General features: G+C 55.9%; 1 protein-coding gene across 1 annotated transcript in view; it reads left to right on the top strand.

Moving 5' to 3' along the window:
* Positions 1-19,497, top strand: part of ftz-f1 (ftz transcription factor 1) — a 303,218-nt gene that overhangs the window by 225,377 nt on the left and 58,344 nt on the right. Inside the window, exons 3-4 of the mRNA XM_077648558.1 lie at positions 15,051-15,619; positions 17,782-18,057. Of these exons, the coding sequence (XP_077504684.1) occupies positions 15,051-15,619; positions 17,782-18,057 (845 nt within the window). The remainder of the gene's footprint in view (positions 1-15,050; positions 15,620-17,781; positions 18,058-19,497) is intronic.

Raw genomic sequence — 19,497 nt, 5'->3', positions numbered from 1 at the left:
ACTGCTGCTACTTGACTCTTGCGAGTTTGGTGAATGCAACCGGCAAAGTACGCGCCCCCGCACGCAGCTCGGGCCCGTTCGGACCTTTCGCCCTCTCGTGGGATTCGTCGTAACTTTCCCCATCTGGGCTTGTTGTTGGCGCCGCTGTCCCGTCGCGAGCGAACACACTCGCGTGCGCAGCTGCGGCTGTGCTGCGGGGAGAAAGTGGAACGCCGCCGGCGTAGCTGTGCTTCGCACGCGCGGGTCACTGGGTCGGAGGCGGCGGCGGCGGAAGCCGAGGCCTGGCGGTCTGCTGTACGCTGCCGGGCGATCCTCCCTCGCGGTTTCCGTTCTGCCGTGCGTACGGTGCCGCAGCCCGGCCGCAACCTCGTACGCCCGCCCCGCGTTAGTATCGAGGCACAGGAATTGAAAGAGAGATAAGCGATCCTCGACGGGGCAGGTTGCAAACAGGATGGTGGAAAACCTCGGGCCGCAAGTCGTCGTGGGACGTCCGCGTCTCCTGTTGACTCTTTTGTTTCTTCCATATTTCCACAGAGGCATCTACATTCGTAGTAGAGCGAGCAGATCCTCGATTATTTACGCCATATAGGAGGTGCACACGTTTTCTGAACTATGCTTGATATGCAATTTCTGCTATGTTTACATTGGTTGCATTGACTTGTGTGATTCGTTGCGATTCCACTGGAGGTGGCTAGGCTCGTCAGCCGTGTAAGGGCTTCAAGAATTTCTAGCTTCATCACCACTATTTGTGGCACAGAACGGACGCACTGCGGAATGATGCCGTCTTCTCAGCGCACCTTTTTCTTTTGCCCATCTTCGCCATCCCTCGCAGAGAGTCTCCCCACCGCCTAGGCATTAAAACGCATTGTCTTCCGATATCCTTTGCAGCCGCAGGCACGGCGTTCACACGCTGTGCTGTTTCTGCACACGTGCAGGGCTCCGAGAGTTGCCGCCGCGTACGTTCGACGGCGGTCGTTTTGAAAAACCCCGCGCGCGTTGTTTCGATTGGTCCCTTTCGTCGCGCCTTGTGTCCGTTCCTCGGGCCTGTGACGTAAAGTACCGAAATGTAATTGCGCGGCTGTTATCCGCGCGGACTCGCCAGGAGGGCCCCGTGCCGCGTGTGTCTCGCTTGGCGGGCCACAGCCGTCTCGCTTGGAGCGCCGTGCTTACACGCGCGTGGCGCTCGTCCCCTCGCCGCTGCCACTCCGGGCTCCTTCCTACGGCCAGGTTGTCCCGTTCGCTTTCGCTTGGCGTTACACACTTTCAAGGTCGCTCGACGTGCGGCGCATGCGCGCTACGCCGCCGCCGACGCCATCTTCTTTCCTTGGAGCGCTCTCCTCGGCGCTTCTTCTGTGCCGTTCTCGCGTCTCCTCTGGTGGCTTTATTTTCTTCTTCCCCTCGGATGGCAGTCACGTGACGAGTGTGCGACGACCGTTAATTGTCTCGGCAGAGGCAGCAGCCGCGCGGCATGCAAGCACCACTCGGGCGGCTACGTCGCTAAGCGGAGAGAATGAACTTGGAAGGGCTCGCTCCTTTCTTTCTCCCCCGCGATCTTTCTGTTTTCTTTGTCCGCTGTGTGTGCGTGCTTTTTTATAGCTTGTTGCGTTCTTTCGCTGCCTCTATTGCTTCGCTCGCTCTCTGGCCATCGCTCGCTACTCCCTGTTGTGCTCTTTATTTCTTGCGCTTTTGGGTCTTACGAGCCGAGACCGCCACTCTGGAGCACGGGTCACGCAGCGGCGCGGAAAACTTTCCTCCTTCTTGCCGATGATCCATGGGCTGGACTTGCTGTATTTTTATTCTTTTCCTTCTGGTTCTTTGCCTTCCCCTCTACTTCGCGGCCGCCGATCTGGATAACTTGTTTTCGTAGCTGCGTGCCTGCTTCGGGTTTTCTGCGCCCGACGTATCTATCGCCGGTCAATTGCTGCCGCCGCGGCGCGCGAACCAGCTGGGGAATTCTGTGGGCGCGCGGCTGTCGTCGCTTTCCTTCCTCGGTCCTTCGTTTGTTACACCCGGTGGGGCTGACGTATCGTCGTTAACGTGCACTTCGGTTACGAAGTCAGTGGACGTCAGAGATCGTTTTGGTTGGCGGTCGGGACCTGCAACGATTGTAAAGACAATTGCCGCGCCTGTGTGCCGTTTTCAATTATTTTATTTCTGGGTGTACATAAAGATAAGAAATATGGATTCAGTGACGGCGTCTTCATAGTTCGCTTTCGCTGCATCCGTCCTCAAACTAAATAACGCCAGCTCTCTACGCTCTGCACAGTGGCATGTGATGTAGTGACTTCCTACGAGACACGTGACGTAACGAGATTCCTGGGGTGGCTTGCTAGTGGCGCTGCTGTTCTGCCTCTCGCGCATAGCTGTCGCGCGGCAGCGTCAGCATGTGACGTCCATCATTACGCGCGGATACGTTCTAGGTATTCACAGCTGACTTCGCTGACCGCCCGCCGCCTTGTTAAGATCCCCGCTGCGTGAGCACCACCGCTAAGGTGGTCGTCGCCTTCTTGCCGGCGCAGCGCTGCTCGGGGGGCCTTTTCGGCAGCAGAGTGCGGCGGAGAGGCTTGGCATTCTTGCGCGCCTGGGTTCCCGTGGGCGTTGCACGTGTGGGAGATCCTGGGTGAACGCAGGGAGGAGGGGACGCGCCAACGCGCGCCGTCGTTCACCACGCACGGCCACGATGGCGGGGAAGGGAAGCGGACGTGTACCTGTACAGGAGCGCCTAGCGGACCATGACTACGCGGCCGACTCGATGGAGGGGGCCGGCACAGGAACGGCGCAACTCTCTCCCTCTCTGTCACACTGCGCGGGGTTGTTGTTATTGTCTTGCGTTCACACGCAGGAAAATGAACAGGGCCCGTGACCGGTCCAGTCGGCTGGGCATTCGCGCTGTTCGCGTGAACGGGGCCCATCGAAAGGAAATAACCCGGCTGTGTAGTCCCATGGACAGCGGGTTCAATGATATATGAACAAGTAAACTGCACCTAGAACGTAGCAAATGGCGAAATGTACAAGATTCAGCGCGGCGCTTCGTGGTGCCATATAGTATTCGCCAGACAACGTTTTCCTCTGTTTTGTGTGCGCAGTGGTCGCAACATATACCTTCGTGGTTGATAGGTAGAATGAAGCCTGCTTAACGCCACTGAGTCCACAGTTCTAGTAATATAGAATTTTGCGTATTGGCTGTATAGTTACATTGGTGGAGTATAGTAAATTTGATACTGCCCCTGTCGCGCGAAAATGGCTGTGTACCATTCAGTGCCTGTATAGAGCCGCGTCAGAATGGCTGTACAAAACACCGCGCAGTATAGCGGGCTGCACGCAGAACAGCGGCCAGGCGCGGTGTGCTGGTTCGAGCTCTGGCGATGATGGCTCGAGATGATGGCGATGGGTGCGAGCCTGACAGAATCGTAAATCAATCGATTCAGCGCTAATGCAACGCCGCGCTCGTTCGTGCTGGTTTGGCGTTTCATTCCAACCATTGTTCGCTGTTTTTGGCCCCTTGTATCGGGTGCCCTGTTAAACGGCACGAAATGGCCCGAGCATCGGGTCCTTCACTCGGCATCGCCTACAGCTCGACAGGCGTGCATGCTGTGGCTTCACTTGTTCGTTGAACGCACTTAGGGCCTGTCTATGAAAGTCGCGATTGCTTCGGTTTGAATGAGTGCGCTTGCTCAACGTTTAGGAATGTGGTTCTACGCGCAACGACGGATCTATGGGGAACTTGCGCTGAAGTTTGCGGTGCCGATTGCAGCGCCATAACACACTACCTAGCGAGAAGAGCAAGTTGTTTTGGGTAGTACTATTGGTACTTTTCCGCGCCACCTTCAGGCGCTTATTGGCGTGAGCCTCCGCGCTCTGTCGAAGGCGCCCGTGCCGTGCGTCAGCTATCTGGGCTACGCCGAGAGAAGCTAGGCAGTGAATGCTGTCAGCCAAACGCGGGTATCTAATCGCGCAGAATGTGTTCTCGCGTTTGCAGTGGCCCAAGCGGCTGACAAAAGCAGTTTTGAGTCACCGAATGGAACAATTGCAGTGCCACCTTGGCAGCGCAGGTTCCCCATGGCGAGTCGGTTTTGGTTTTATGGGGTTTAACTTCCGAAAGCAACTCAACCTATGAGGGACACCGTATTGGAAGACTTCGGATAATTTCAATCACCTGGGCTCCCTAACGTGCACTGGCATAACGCGGGCGCTTCTGAATTTCCCGTCGGCTGATATAAAGTCGCCACAACCGGGTTTTTGACCCCGCGACGTTGGCCTTAGCAGCCTAACGCCATTGTCAGCTGAGCCACTCAGATGTGTGCGTATTCAAAAACACGGCTTCAGATTTGCTTTTCAAGTTTATCAAACTGGGTTTCTGAACATCAGGCCTACCAACCTTGTTCTGCGTAATCCAAAAAATAACGCCTTGTGTGCACTGAAGTGGACACTACCTGCGGTGCGGCATTTTCAATGTATTGTAATGAACATTTGAGCTGATCTGTACAATTTGCCATGGGGTCCCGGTAACGTTTGGGCTCACGTGGAAGAGATCTGTGTCTACGGACTGGCGGGAATGTATACGATGCATTTTTGTCGAACTGAGCCCGCGGAGGTTATGACATGCGACGGGAGGCGTATAGTTGCGAGGGCATGACAAACGGTTGTGGCCTATAACCAGTCATGCGGGCAGCGCCTCTGTCGCGACTTTGTGGGCTCCCGCTTCGCGAGCGCACGCGCAGACGTGATGGAACCTCCTCCGTCGCCCCTCTGGGGCAGATGTTCGGGTCTCGTTCGCGGCGGCTTTTGCAAGCCGACTGTCGCGTGCTCTTGCTGGCGGCGCCGTTTGTAGGCGCCCGTCTGCTTGACCAGCGTCGTTCTTACGTGGAAGCCGAGGTAATGCAAAGCGCAGTCTAATGGGCGCGATCTGCAACTCTCTCTCTCTCTCGCTTGCGCGCGGTGGGGGGGAATCGCGCTTCGGAGTCGCGTCGCCCCTGCAACGTGCGTCGTCTGCGCGCCGACGTGTGTGTGCAGTGTCTTTGAACCGTTCAGTTGCGTCACTTTCCGTGCAGCGAATGCGGGCAGCCGCCCCGATGCAACTGCGCGTGTCGCAACGGGGCCCCTATTACCATGGCGTTGCGCCGGCGGGCACGAAAAGGAAAGGGGGAGGAGGCTGCTGCGGCGGTGGTTGGCTCGTTTTGGCAACGTTTCGTGGCGCAGGGGTCGTGCATCGCCGCCAGCGACGGGGACGACGCCTGGGATGGCGACGTGCGCGCTCGCCGTCTTCTAACCACCCGCGAGTCGTCGGTGGCGCTCTCGACGACAGCGGCAGCTGAGCATCGCTACGCGCGCCGGTCGATCACGTGGCTGCGCGGGGCCCCTGACGTGCCTCCGTCGCCGTGTCGGTGATCCGTGTCACAGTTCACTGCGTCGGCTACTTTGTATACGCTGCCGCGGGTCGTGTGTGCCGTGGATAGCTGGAGCGCCTTCTGTCGCCACTAATAACCTCTGGATCGAACTCGCGGTGAAAGCAGAGTGCGGATGAATGAACGGCTGGCGTTTGACGACTGGTCAATAAAAGAATGAATCAAAAGGTAATCCTTAGCCTTTTATGGCCCCCAGTTACCTGCTTTTTTTTTTGTCTCGTAGCAAAAGCGCTGATGGCAGGCGGCTGCGCTGTGAGGTAATACGGTTCGGAGTCCTTGTCACATTTGAAAGCTGTGTTCTTGCGGCAGGCATAGAGCAAAAGGTTAGTTCTTGGGCTAGTTGGTATTCTCGATTCAAGCTGTGTCAGTCAGCGCTGTGTTCGCCCTTTTTCTTTCCTTTGGCTCTGTGCCGTTGCGCTGAAAAACTGTCAGCCACAGCAAAGGAGTTATTAATAAGGGCTGAATGCAGATGAACTGCGTTCGCCGCTTGAAGCGCCACCCGGCTTTAAAACGGAATGTTTGTCGTCAAGGTCGTGAATTCCATTCTATGTGTGGGATTTTTCTTCTAACTTATCATAAAAATAGCAATAAATGACACCAAGCAGCTTTCTACATGACGGTCAGCTGTTTTTGGCTCGTTGCAGCTGGCAAAATGTATATTACTTATCCGTATGGCAACCCAACGGCGCATGCTCGATATGCAGTCACAAAATGCGCCACATGTTAGGGGCCGGGCTCAGTAAGCGCAGGTGAGTGTAGAACGCGTTGCAAGAGAAATATATTCTTACACGAAAGCTGCATCCAACATTGACGGCGCTCGATCGAACGACAATCATTGAAGCTCGCGACGGGCTCAGTAGACTCTCGGTGGCCGGCTGGCTTCGTACAGTTCACTCTGAAACGCTATGGGACAGCCTGCGTGAACAGGGTTTGGTGCTGCACGAGGACTGCACGACGTGCTCGAGAGCTGGGAGGCCGTCAAGACACTGGCAGGTTGTGCAAGGCCCGCACAGTGCGTGCCCACGCACAAGCCGAAGCGAACAGGCGTCGGAAGGCATTTCACAACCCATTCCGCGCCGTTTGGGTTACAGTTGCTCTTTTCGTGTGGTCACCTGTGGTTCCACAACTATACTTCAGGGCATTGCCGTGGTGCACAGCGCTAGAGGCGTTTGCAACTGGCAGCCATTTCTGAATTTCGTGTTATTTTGCCCTGACCGTGGCGTCAATCTCGATCCCCTGAACGAAAGAGTCCCCTATTCTGGAACTCTTCGACTAGCCGGTTCTCGGTGGTACGGTTGGCATACACCATGTGCTCATCTTAGTGGGCTTCCCGATATTGCGACGTTCCGCTCAACCAAATGCGGGCTCCTGCCGCTTGATTCCCCGATGCGGGCCCGGCGGAGCGTGACGACCGGTGCACGGCGTCTCGTGATGAGCACCCCCGATGCTCTTCCAAGAAGTGGCCCGCCATTGCGCTTGCCCCTCGACGCGCTTTCGTGGCTCGCAGGGCGCTGTCTGCATGGCCTGTCGCAGATGTGTGCGTACAGTAAGCGAGAGGGATGCACGACACGGGCCCAGGCCTGCGAGCCGCTTTCGGCTTCTGTTCGGCACTTGCGCTTGCTCCGTCCGACTGTGGCACACATTTCATTGCTTACAGTGGCGCGTGCTTGCGTCTGCCGTCATGAGGAGGTAGTTTTATTTTTTTTATTTTACCACTGCGCCGTTTAGCTTGAGGCGGGGTTAAATTCCGTTCCTTGTGTGCGAAACGGCAGTGGACATTGAATGGGTAGTTCCTGTCATCTGCCACCATTCCTTATGTCGTGTTACAGGCATCCCTTACCTGCATGATGACAGGTAGAAGGAACAGAGGAGGCAGCACAGAGCAGGTGTCCCATGATTTTTTTTTTTTTTCACTTTTCGGGGGGGGGGGGGGGGGGGGGGTAGAATATATATTTTTTTCTTCTGGCTACTCGTTGTCGCCCTTGTGTGACAGGTGATTGTTTAGTTGGTGCCGATTTACTACGTGCCGTGTGCTCGTTTACATTTTTACCTTGTAGTGAAATAATGCCTGGCGGAGTTGAATTTTAAGCTCGGAAAGGGACGCTGACCACGCGCGAGGCCAATCGCAATGCGAGTTTCGTCAGTGGCCCTTGGTCTCACCCCCCATGTTGCGACTCGGACCCTTTCTTCTTAACTGTGCCTCGGCGCCGCGCAATCGCAGTGCAGGAGCGAAGTTCTGGCTGCCGTCTGTCTTTCCGCCCACAGCAGCACCGAAGTCGGACCCCGTGCGGGCGTGATCGCCCCCAGCGGGGACCAGCGCGGGCTGTTTTAATTGCGAGACAATGGCATTGCCGGCGAGCTGGCCCCGGGGGCGCATTGTGTACCGTGCCCTGCTCCCTGCTTTTCTCTCGTGTTGTGTGTCGAAGCGCGCCTTTTGTGTAGCCTTGTGTGCGCGGCGCGTGAATGGCGTCCGCGTGCGCCCCGGTCCCCTTCATGCGCGCGGCGCTCGCCAGGCTGTCCGCTTCGTCCCGAGTCGGTCAAGGTCTGCCGCCGTCCGAGCGCGTCCGGCTCTTGTCCATCCGTCGCCGGGGCTCTGGCGTGCGCGTGTGGAAAGCGGCCACCCCCATTGTGCGCCGGCTCGGTGCTGGGGGCCTTCCGCCGCCGTCCCCTGGCGCCTCATCACTTTCACCGCGCGCCCTTTCGGGAATGGCGCGCTATGCCCGGTGGCCGCGTTTGATCCCACGGGGCGCTAGCGACAAGTCGGACGCTGTCGGTAGCTCCGAGCCGCGCTGCGCGTTGCTTTCCCCGCGCTGGGCAGTGTCCGCACGCCCTGTTATGGTCACTGCCGGAAAGGTGGTGTTCGACGTGCGACAGGTGGAGTTCTCGCGGGCCTAACGTGATTACTCCCTGCCGTTACTCTCGTGCAAACACGCCGGTGGTTTGAAAGAGGCGAGGGGTGCGTCCTCTGGACAAAGCGCTGCTCTGCACGGCGTGGTGTGTGTCTGCAGTGACTAATCGGTGATTCACCCGACGGTATCGTCGGTCGCGTGCCCACGCCTAGTCTCGTGCTTCCGTTTTCCTCATCTCGATTCGGTGGCGGCCTGAGCACAGCGAGCAGGCCGGTTTCTGCTGCCAAGAGAAGTGGAGAGGCATTTCCGTCATTTTGTGTCTCACCGATCGACAAGTGAGGCGCCGGTTTTGGTGTGATGCTTTGAGTGACGACACCAACGAAGTCGGCGGCGGGAGGGAAGCTTGCTTTATAAATAGATTCGGTGGTGCGTGTTGCACATAAAAGTAAAACAGAAAAGGGGCTGGGGGGGGACTGCTGCTTTAGGGCCCAAGGAGTGGCGGCGTTCGGCTGTAAGTGGTCCTCTGCTAAACCTCGCTTGTCGCTAGTTATCTCGGTCTTTTCTTGCGGACGCCGCTGCCCATTGTAAAGAGGCGAATGTGTCTTTGGAATCATACAGGTGGTTCAGTATGAGGTGCAGCCTCGGTCAAAACTTCACAGCCCAGGAGGGTTTGTTTCTGGCCCACGCAGAGTGGCTCCATATGCATTCCCATGCGCTAAAAACCTCTGGAAGGTGAGAGGAACTTCCTGCCACTGCGTTTTTGAGCTCCGCTTACCGGTCGTGCAGCGCGTTTAATTGAGGTCATTTCGCCCTCGGTTGTACGACTGAGCGGCTCCTCCTGGCGTGGTTCATCCCGCGGGTCGCGTTCCGACTTAACTGGCGCAAATCCGTGCATTGAGAGAGTGGCTTTTCTCCCTCGCCCTCCACGATTCGCTGCCCTGGAGAAGGGAAGCGCGTTCATGATTGCTTTCCGATGATTGGTTAACAGTGTACTCTTAAGCGTTTTCAATTTACAAACTGAGTGGCAGTCTGCACGTGCTTGTGCACACGCCTTTTCCGCTGCCAGTTCGAATGACTCGCACTTGGGTGCTCTTTCTGCGTAAACGGCCTGTGTGCTGTGGATCCAGTTCTTGCAGTTGCGACTCATCTACCACCGGTCACAGTGGGAAGCGCTGTCCTGGAACCTTGGGGTTTTTTTTGAGACAGTAATCACGGCCCCCGCTGGCGGTTGGTATTAACCGCACGAAAAGCAGAAGCAAAGGTGTGAACTGGAATACGGCTGCCATTTCACAGGTTCGCTACCGGCGGCTGGTGGAGCACCGAATCTTGTGCAGTGGGAAACATAACTGCTTAAGGGAGCTAGACTTGTATACGGGAAGTTTAAAAGACATCTTTTTTTATTATTACGGTCTCGGAGAGGTGGAAACTGACGTGACCTTCCAGCAAAGAGGGAATGGATGGATATGGGGCTCTAGCGTCGTCGGCCGTTGCACATCCTGAACGAACTGCATTGTTTGTGCCGGCAGTGTCCCTTGTGCTCGCTTTATCGGTCCACTTTTGCGACCTGTTTTCACTTTGTAGCCTCCGTATTTCTGTTTTTTCTTTCTCATCCTCTTTCCGCGTCTCTTATGTCGCCATGTTATCTTTACACCGTGTGTGGACGGCAGTGCAGCTTATACCCGTGTACGGCGCGATCGTCTGGCGGGAGATTTTCGGTCCTGAATTCGATAGCCGCTCGGTTTCGCATTCCGCTTTTGAGTTTCCCTGGCATTATTTTCAATATTTACGCATTATCCAACCCACATTCTGCTTGGCGTGTCTGCCACACTAGCCCGTATCTGTGGCGGCTGCGCGCAGCGAAATGAGGACTTCATGTTGCACGTGTGTGTGTGTGTGTGTGTGTGTGTGTGTGTGTGTGTGTGTGTGTGTGTGTGTGTGTGTGTGTGTGTGTGTGTGTGTGTGTGTGTGTGTGTGTGTGTGTGTGTGCGTGCGTGCGCGCGCGTGTGTGTGTGTGTGTGCGTGCGCGCGCGTGTGTGTGTGTGCTTGCGCGTGCGTGCGTGCGTGTGTGTGTGTGTGTGTGTGTGTGTGTGTGTGTGTGTGTGTGTGTGTGTGTGTGTGTGTGTGTGTGTGTGTGTGTGTGTGTTTTAAAAAGAGCGAGGTTGGGACGTTGCTGCGCGACACACTTTGTCGCACCTGACCTTGTCCCGTTCCAGCTGCGAAGCTTTAATGTTTTGCGACATGTGTGGGCGAAACGCTCTTTATTTCTGCGTCAATGTGGTGTCTGCTCTGCTTGGGTCGTCATGTTTGCGCCTCGCTCTTTCGGAACCCGAGTAAATCTTCTTGTTTTTGCACCGCAGTTCGCTCGTGTTCGATCGGCTCTTCCTAACGGCGAATTCGACTGGTCCATGGGCAGCAGGGCGCCGAATCCGCGCCATAGTGACCGAATCTACCGCAGAGGCCGCCGCGGTGGCTCAGTGGTCATGGCGCTGGGCCGTTGACCAGAAAGATGCCGGTTCGATCCCGGCGGCGGCGGTCGAATGTCGATGGAGGCGAAGTGATAGAGGCCCGTGTACTGTGCGATGTCAGTGCACTTAAGAACACCAGGTGGTCCAAATTTCCGGAGCCCTACACTACGGTGCCCCTCGTAGCCTCGATCGTTTTGGGACGTTAAACCCCCATAAACCATAATCTACCACAGGACTATCCAATTCGGAACGACCAGCGACCAGCAGCGCCTGGCTTCCGTCCGCACATTTTCGCTCGACGGTGACCAGCGATGATGACACAATTCAGGCGCATCTTGCACTTAGCTTGTGTGGTGCGCCGCATTTTGCTATACCCAGTGGCCAACGACAGCCACGGAATGACACCGGGAATGAGAACGTGTCCTGCTATGGCCTTCCAACCGTCTGTGAGTCGACGCAAGTAGCATTTTTTTTTAAATAAACACCTCAGGGATCATGTATTTCGTCATCATTGCTGGCGCCATTGACCGGGCTCAGTCAACCGCTTTGGGAATTAATCGGGGCGAGAAACGTAACTAGTAATCTGTCTGACGACGCTGGCAGAAGTGTGAGCCGATGCCCAGAATTCACCGGCGATGTCTCCAGCAACGCTGAAAACGTGGCCAAACGCAGCCTGGCCATTCCAGAAGTGACAGCGCCGGCTAAATCCGCCTCTGCTCGGCGGGTGAGAGGCTAGAGAGCGCTCCGCCGCGAGGCGAGTTGCTCCGAAGCGACCAGCGAAACTCGCGATCCAGATCGGCGAGTGGGACACGCATTTGCCGCCGCGGAGCTAGAAAATGTGTTCCGGGCAGCCGGGGCCAGGATGTGCCCTCCGAGAAAAGAACAAACAATAAACCGAAAGCGACCTTGACCGCCGGAAGAGCGTAGCAGTCTTCCAGTGCAGTTTGCTGGACGCATTCATAGCAGGGCTGTTTTCATGGACGATTCTGCTTCACTTGCTGCACAAATGTCTTCGCTGGTATGCTATACTTCCGAAACGCTCTTGCTGCCCACAGATCTGCTCCTGGTCGGGACTTGAGTGCAGTGAAGACTAAGAAAGCGATCACCGGCTTTGAGGTCATGGACGTTAGGCGCTCGATCAAGATTTACCCAGGGCGGTGGTCAAAGAACTCCGCGCGCAGTTGGAAAATGGCCAGGAAAGCGTCCTCATGCGCGTCTAGTTATTCGTCCTGCCCGGCTTGCACGTCAGCGGTCGCTATGTTCGTTCCTGGTTTTGGCACAGTCCAGTGCTCAAACGAACGTGAACGCGGTTGTAATCTCCCCATTTTCGGCCGCATTACTGTGCGGTGCCCACATTGAGACCGGCAGTAGCGTCTGTCAGTGCTCCCAAAAGGCGGGGATCATTTGGCACCAGCGAGCAGCAGCTTGAGCGCGAACTGTGTGACAAGGTTTATTAAAGCGCGTCCCTCCTTCGGTGGTGTGGTGGCTGTGGTATGCAGCTCTGCGGGCGAGGTGCACTGATTACGCATAGTCGGCATACCTGCCTCTCCTCTGGATGGTCCTCTTCATTCCGAAGTGCCGCTTCTGTCGGCGCTTCCGGCTACGGGGGTTGTACGTACGCGCCTCGTTATTCGGGGCTGTGTGTTGGCGCACGCTACTGTGCGTCTCTGCTTTTGCGCTTCATTTCTGACGCGTCATCATCGTGCGACGAGAGAGCATCGACCGGCGGTTACGGGACGTGCCGCACCGGGTGGCGGCGCTTGTGTCGGGACACGTTGTTGTGAGCTGTAGGGAACGACCGTAGCCGGGAGGGTGAGGACACTTTGCACCCGAGTAGACCCCCAAGCAGTGGTGGTTGGTGGTGCGCGCTCCAAGCGGAGCGGCGGAAGGAAGCGGGCCAGTGTGCACGAACGCTGCGGAATGTGGCGGCAGCCTTCCCTCCGCCGCGGTGTCAATTTGGCGCCGCGCCGAATTAGATGCGACGACGGCGGCGGCGGCGGCGCATGCAGCTACGGGTCGCGCGCCGGCCGCCACCGTCGGCTTTTGCGGCGCGCAGAGAGCCGTGCGGCCGAACTCTGCGACGGCTTTGGTTGCGTCCCCGGTGCGGTCATGAGCCGAGTTGTGCGTCGCGGTAGACGCGCGAGCTGAGCGAGAATTGCTATTTTTTTCCGCTGCCGCCCTCGTGCGCTGTTCTCGAGTAAAGAATGATTTCGAGAAAGCGCGGCTTCGTGCCACCTCAGCTGCCAGCGTCTCGTGTTTTTCGCGTAATAAAGGCTGTTATGTTACTCGAGGAGTAATGCGATCGAAGGCATATTGGTCGGTTCCTTGTGCCACTTCCTCTGTCGCCACTGCAGGTTGCTTTCCTTGTTCCTGCGCGGCTGCATTTCCTTCTCTCGTTGGCACGTGTGAGCGCTGGAACCGAGCTAGAGTTCTTCCTCATGAACTCAAGCCAAGTTTTGCGTTCCTTATTCTTTGGATAGCCTGGTCGCTTACGACGCGTCCAACTTGCTAAAACTAACGCGTGGTGCCACGTCGGCTTTCTTGCAACGGAGGTGTGCCCAATTACTGCGCTGTTGATTGATGATTCCTGTCCAATACGTTTGCTGGTCACGCTGCTATCTCTGGTAGTCAGCAGAAGACACCACTTCCAATGCAGAGTAACAGTAGCCTCTCCGCGGCAAGGAGGACGGTGGGGTCGTCTGTGTGACCTTTTTCGGTGGTGATGAATGTTCATTTGGTTCTTACGTGCCTTAGCGACGCAGTTGATCTTAAGGCACGCCGTAGTGTGGCACTCCATCACTCTATAGTCTTCAGTCGACCGCCCATTTCGAGTCTTTGGTGGTCGGAATTACCGCGCGACGCGGATTTTTGAATTCTGTATGCAGAGGTAGATCTCGAATCGAAAGCCCCCGCATTTAGTACTATCGTGCCGAACCATGTCCCACTGCATGCATGCGGGCTCCATCCACCTCACGCAGCACCCCTGGTGTCCAGACCGGCGCACTGCGTAATATGGCGCATTAAATATCGCACCTGTTGCAGATTGACGGCGGCATGACCGAGGCGTTTATTGTTCACATCCACACCAGTATGGTGCTGTGCTCCACGCTTGATTTGTTTGTACATTTTCTCTGCACCCCCCCCCCCCCCCCCCTTCCCCACCCGGCTGCGATTTTTCTAACCGCGTCACATTTCTACTGACACGCGTTTTAACATGTAGGGACCGATTCCATTGGAAGCGACGCATTTGGTCGCGACTTAGCAGTGCCCAGACGTTGTAGGCGTGACCAGAAAAAAAAAGTAACTAAATACGTTGCTCGTTACCCTAAATAAAAAGGAACGCATTACCGCCCTACGTTGGCTACAAGAAACGGTAGAGCGTTACCGTTACCGAAAATAAGTACCGCACGTTATTTTGCGTTACTTCATGGCCATAAATTTTAATCAGTGCGTCTTAGCTGCACGAACTCCCGATAACAATTTTATAAAGCTCATATTTTATATAAAACTTCTAGCCCAAACAACGGTTTTTATTCGAAATCCTCATTTAACGAGAATAATTTGCAGATATGTGCAGGAGCTTAGCAATGCTATGGTGGTCTAGAGTTGCCTCTAGAGTTACAAGTGATGGGTTCTAATAACTCTGTGGCACATGGTGAAGTTATTTTCTGAATGTGACATTAGACACAAAATTACAGTTCAACATCAATTCTAAATTCAGAAAGAAAACATCGCTGAACTCTCAACAAATTTAAGGTAATTCTGAAAAATGTGATGTTCCAAAATGCTCGGCACGTTTCAACTCTTTAGAGAGTTGTGTGTGTGAGTGGTTCGGGAAGGGGAGGAAGGTGAAGGCAAGTGTGTGAATGCGTGTTCGTGCACGTGTTTCTTTCTTCGTGGGTATTCTGTCTTCCTTTTTTAGTTGGGTGTGTCGTCAAGTACAGGTGTACAGATTATTTTTTTTTTGAAAGAGGTCTCAGATGGGGGGATATTCGAATAAGGAAGTAGCAACGTGACACCTCGTAACCAAAAATGCTAACGTAAGTACGTTACCAGTTACAGTTCCGAAATGATAACGCGTACGTTACTAAGTTGCCGAAAAAAATTAACGCGGTACCGGTAACGCCGTTACTTGTCACGTGTTACCGCCAACACTGCTCGTTGTTAGCGTGGATATCTGTGAGAGAGGCTGTACCGGCGCCATGGCGGGTGTTTGGCATCTGTCGTGTAGCCTGCGTCGTGGTCGCTGCTGTTCTAATCCGTCTTCTCTCTCTCTCTCTCTCTCTCTCTCTCTCTCTCTCTCTCTCTCTCTCCTCTCTCTCTCTGCGCAGCGGTTCGAGCCGACCGCATGCGGGGCGGCCGCAACAAGTTCGGCCCCATGTACAAGCGGGACCGGGCCCGGAAGCTGCAGATGCTGCGCCAGAAGCAGCTCGCCCTGTCCCAGTGCAGTTCGGCCGGCGGCTCCGAGGCGTCGGGTGCCGGCGGGCCGCTGGCCGTGGGCTCGGCGGGCGTGCACTACGCGCTGCCCCCGTCGGCGTCCGTCTCCTCCCCGGGACTGTACTCGCCAGAGCCCGGCGGGCCCATCAAGCAGGAGATCCAGATTCCGCAGCTTAGCTCCTCGACGAGCTCGCCGGACTCGTCGCCGTCGCCGCTGGCAGCACTCGTGGGCCAGCCCATGGCTCTGGTGCCCCAGCCCCACCCCACGCAACAGCAGCAGCAGCAGCACCAAGCGCAGCAGCAGCAGCAGCAACAGCAGCAGCAGCAGCAGGGGCCCCCGCCGCCCTCGGCCGCCACGCAACAGAGCCACTACGCTGCGGCGGCGGCGGCGGCGGCAGCCGCGGCCCAGCCGGACAAGACAGCCCCGCCGCAGGCGCCGCCCACGCCGGCATGGCTCACGCAGGTGCGCTGGTCCCGGGCTGCCCGCCGGGCCGGCCCTTCCTACATCCTGGCCCCATGAGACGCGCACTGATAAGGGTCGCGAACGGCCCGTCGCTCAAGTCGGGCTCCTCGCTAGTGTGTCGATTCGAAGGCCACACGAAGGCCTCTCTCTGTATACCGAAAACATCGAGCACACCCCTCCCTGTTTGTCTGTCTTACAGCCCCATCCAACTAAACGCAGGGGGCAGTCGGCACGTCTAGGGTGCCTCGATGCCAGCGCCGCCGGGCGGCGCCGCCATATTGAATCACACGGGATCAGCGGCGCTAGCGTTTGTAACGGCACCGTTCATGCTCTCGGCGCGCTTCAAAGTGCTTTAACTTGAACGGCCTTTTGCAGCGAGAGCTACACTGGGCTACCAGTCAAGCATTTCGCGGTACATGGGAGAGGCCAGTTGTGATTCAATATGGCGGCGTCGCTTAACCTGTCTACACCCTGAACGGCGGCGCTGGAATTGAGGCACCCTAGGAATTGAGGCACCCTAGGTTTGTGGCGACCTCTAGCGGTGGCCAGGAGCACATGTCTTCCCGCCACAAGAGGGTAGTGCCCCTCAGAGGGACACGTTTGGGCTGCGTCTGACCACGGCAGCTGAACTGGTGGAACGACACGGTGCTCCTGCTCGCTGTGCTGAAAATCGCCCTTGTCGTTTCAGACGTTCCCTGAGCATTCGACTGGCTTACAGCTCTTTGTGTTGCGCAGCTGAGAACCATGGGCAGTGTAATTGTTTGGAAATTCACCTTTGACCACCATGGCTGACGCATGCTCATTTGTGTTGGCGAGCGCTGAGCCACCCGCACTGCCAACTCTTGTAATCGGGCGTTGACAGCTGCAAGCTCAGGGGGCGCATCATGAGGGACCACCAAAACTTTTATGTGCGGCATTTTAACAAATTTCGAAGCAAGCAATTTGATCCAGGCAATTATGTGAAATTCTGAAGGGAGCAATTTGATCCACGAAACAGTGCAGTTCAGCTCAGTTTCAGCCACCTGCAATGCAATGTTTTGTGCAGGTACTGTCTTTGCCAAGATTAAGACCTGCCAACGGGGTTTGTTCGCTGTGTAGCCAAGCACTTATGGCAAAGCACCTTAAGCTCTAAATGTATGTAAGGTAGGAGAACCCTTTCAATTTTTAGGGGGGGCTGTAAGGGCACCACTATACAGCTGAGAAGTCAACTGAATTGCCTGGCTACTTTAGGCTAAGACACAGTATGTTGCACAATTAACGAAGCGTGACCTTTGTGCTTTACAAGTGATCTGGGCAGTACACATCGCATCGTGAAAGGTACTGCATGCAGGCGGCAGTTCGACCGTTGGGGGGAAAAAATTCTGTTCTTTTTAACCTTGTCAAGAGTTGTTCGCTGGTTGCGCTGTATTATGGCCAAAGGCTGCATACACTGAAGCTGCACATTGAGCGAATCGCACTCTGCGTGTTTCAAAACCATGCTGCAAGTCGCTTTCTCTTGCCAGTTGGTGGGATCATAGCGCTTCCTGCAGAAAAAAGGAAGGTCGCCATTAGTTGAGTTCCTACATGGCAGGGAATTGGACTGCAAACTGGTAACTGCGGTCGGTCTCCGATGGCGTAATTTGTGCGCCGCTGCTTGACTGCACATGACAGGAAAAACGACTCGGTAACGCACTTTTCCTGGCTGCTCAGAATCTACACGATTTATTTCCATGTACCAATTGGGCTGAAAGAAGTGGGACAACCGGCAGTGACCGAAGTAATGTTTTTCACTTTGGACGCCTTAAAACATCGGCCATGTCTTTGGCTGTCCTCATTTATGCAAAGCCAGCATTTTTAGCAGGGCCTTCTATAATGGTAGGTCGCTTAAGCGCAGCCTTAGCTGATGCACACATATTTACCTCCTGTCAACATGCGGGCCGTGCTATCTTGCGAGCGGGACATGCGTAGTTGCCCATCATATGCGAGCCGAGATAAGTACAGTGGCATCTTGTATACTTGGTAACGTTTCTGCGTGTTAGGCTTTTAGTGCATGCCGGTTGCACACATAATCCCGACGCGCAGTGAGGCGGCGCAAGCCTGGACTGATGATTCAGTCCTTTCTGGCCAGTGTCCCAGGCCTTGGTCTGTGGCGTATGTATGGGTGACATAGCACGGGGTCGCAGGGCCCTTCGTCGCCGCCGAAGCCGTTCCCAGCGGCGTACGAGCCTGGCCCCCTGGTGGCCGGCGACGATGCCAAGGTCCCGGCGCTGGTTCGAGAGTTCCAGAAGAACATGCTGGACGACAAGGAATGGCAGACGCAGCTCTTCGGCCTGCTTCAGAACCAGACGTACAACCAGTGCGAGGTGGACCTGTTCGAACTCATGTGCAAGGTGATCGACCAGTCACTCTTCGCTCAGGTCGACTGGGCGCGCAGCACCATCTTCTTCAAGGACTTACGGGTGAGTACGCTGTCTGGCCGCACAGCGCCTTGGCACCGGTGAGCGGTGAGGTTCCTAGCTCACGAAGCAGGCGTGCTTGTGTGGTCGCTGTCATCGTCGGCGCGTGGTTGCTGCCGGCGTCGCCCGTCTTCCGGAATGTGGTGATAGGTCGCAGTTCCCACGCGTGACGCATGAGATTCAGCCAGTGTAAGTGCGCGCGTTGCGAGCTGCAGGTGTCAATACTTCGGATCAACTTTTATGCGTTGCATATTCCAATCACTCAGTTCAGCCCTTGGGCGCGGCCGGGCAGCCACCAAACCACGTGACGTGATGTCACGACAGCCGGAGGAAAAGCTGGGCCCCAACTCGCGCGGCCGCAGCCACCACCTGGCTCCCGCTCCTCCCGCTAGGGGCGCTGCGCCGGCGCGTGACGTCACGGAGAAAAAGCTGGGCCCCAACTCGCGCGGCCGCAGCCACCACCTGACTCCCGCTCCTCCCGCTAGGGGCGCTGCGCTATGATTGAAGTCACGGCATATGTATAAAAGAGCTGCGCTCCTTCGCCGGGACAGTCTTATACCCCTGTCACACGGGCATTTCGAGGGCCCTCGATCGAACCGATAGTCTATCGACTCAAAGGCGATCGAGCGTTGCTACACGGGCAGTTTCAATGGCGATCGAGTCAATAGCCTATCGAGTCAACGGAGCAGCACGGAACTCCATCGAGATATGCAACGCATTCTTGGCTTAACCAAGCTAAGCCTGGCCATTTTTTTACCAAGACCTCCTCACTAAACTGCGCTGATAGCAATCTAAACGACCTCCGGTGGCCTTATCTGTCACTTCAGCCTATTAAGCAGGGTGGCTAACTAGTAAATGAACCTCCGCGCATGAATTTATTGCAGTTGCTTAACATTGGTCTATTAAACGAACACTCAGGATAACTACATTGAACGCTGGCTAGCTGTTGCAAACGTAACGTTCTTCGTTTGAAATGCTCTGTCAGGCCGGGTATGGTATGTGCACAGTCATCCCGCTGTTGTAGCGTACAGGACCGCTGCACCACCGCTGTTTATTGTATTGCGGCTATGAACGGGCGTTGAGGGGCGTGGCACGGCATCGAATAAGCGTAGCCGCTACAGCGCGTTAACGAATCCTTCTGACGGACACCTCCCCGCGATTGAGAGCTCAATTTTCCAGCAGCCGAGGTGCGCAGCAGTGAATGAGTTGTTGGGTGCAACACACGAACCCCCCACCCCCGCCTTCTATGAGGGATTTCGATTGTATTTTGGAAGTGTTTCAACGGCGTACACGACAGCGTGTTGCAAAAGAACTCCCGACAGCCGGTAGTGTGCGCGGACGCATTGCCAAGTTGACCGCAGCTGGTTGCTTTCGCCGCGAGTTTCGGTATTGTCATTGTAATTGAAATTCCTCGTCCGCCTCGGGTGACAATGCGCCGACGTC

The sequence above is a fragment of the Amblyomma americanum genome, chromosome 1, assembly GCF_052857255.1.
Source record: "Amblyomma americanum isolate KBUSLIRL-KWMA chromosome 1, ASM5285725v1, whole genome shotgun sequence".
NCBI classification, from domain to species: Eukaryota; Metazoa; Arthropoda; class Arachnida; order Ixodida; family Ixodidae; genus Amblyomma; species Amblyomma americanum.
The sequence above is the reverse complement of the archived record's forward strand: the minus strand, read 5'-3'. Positions and strand labels throughout refer to the sequence as shown.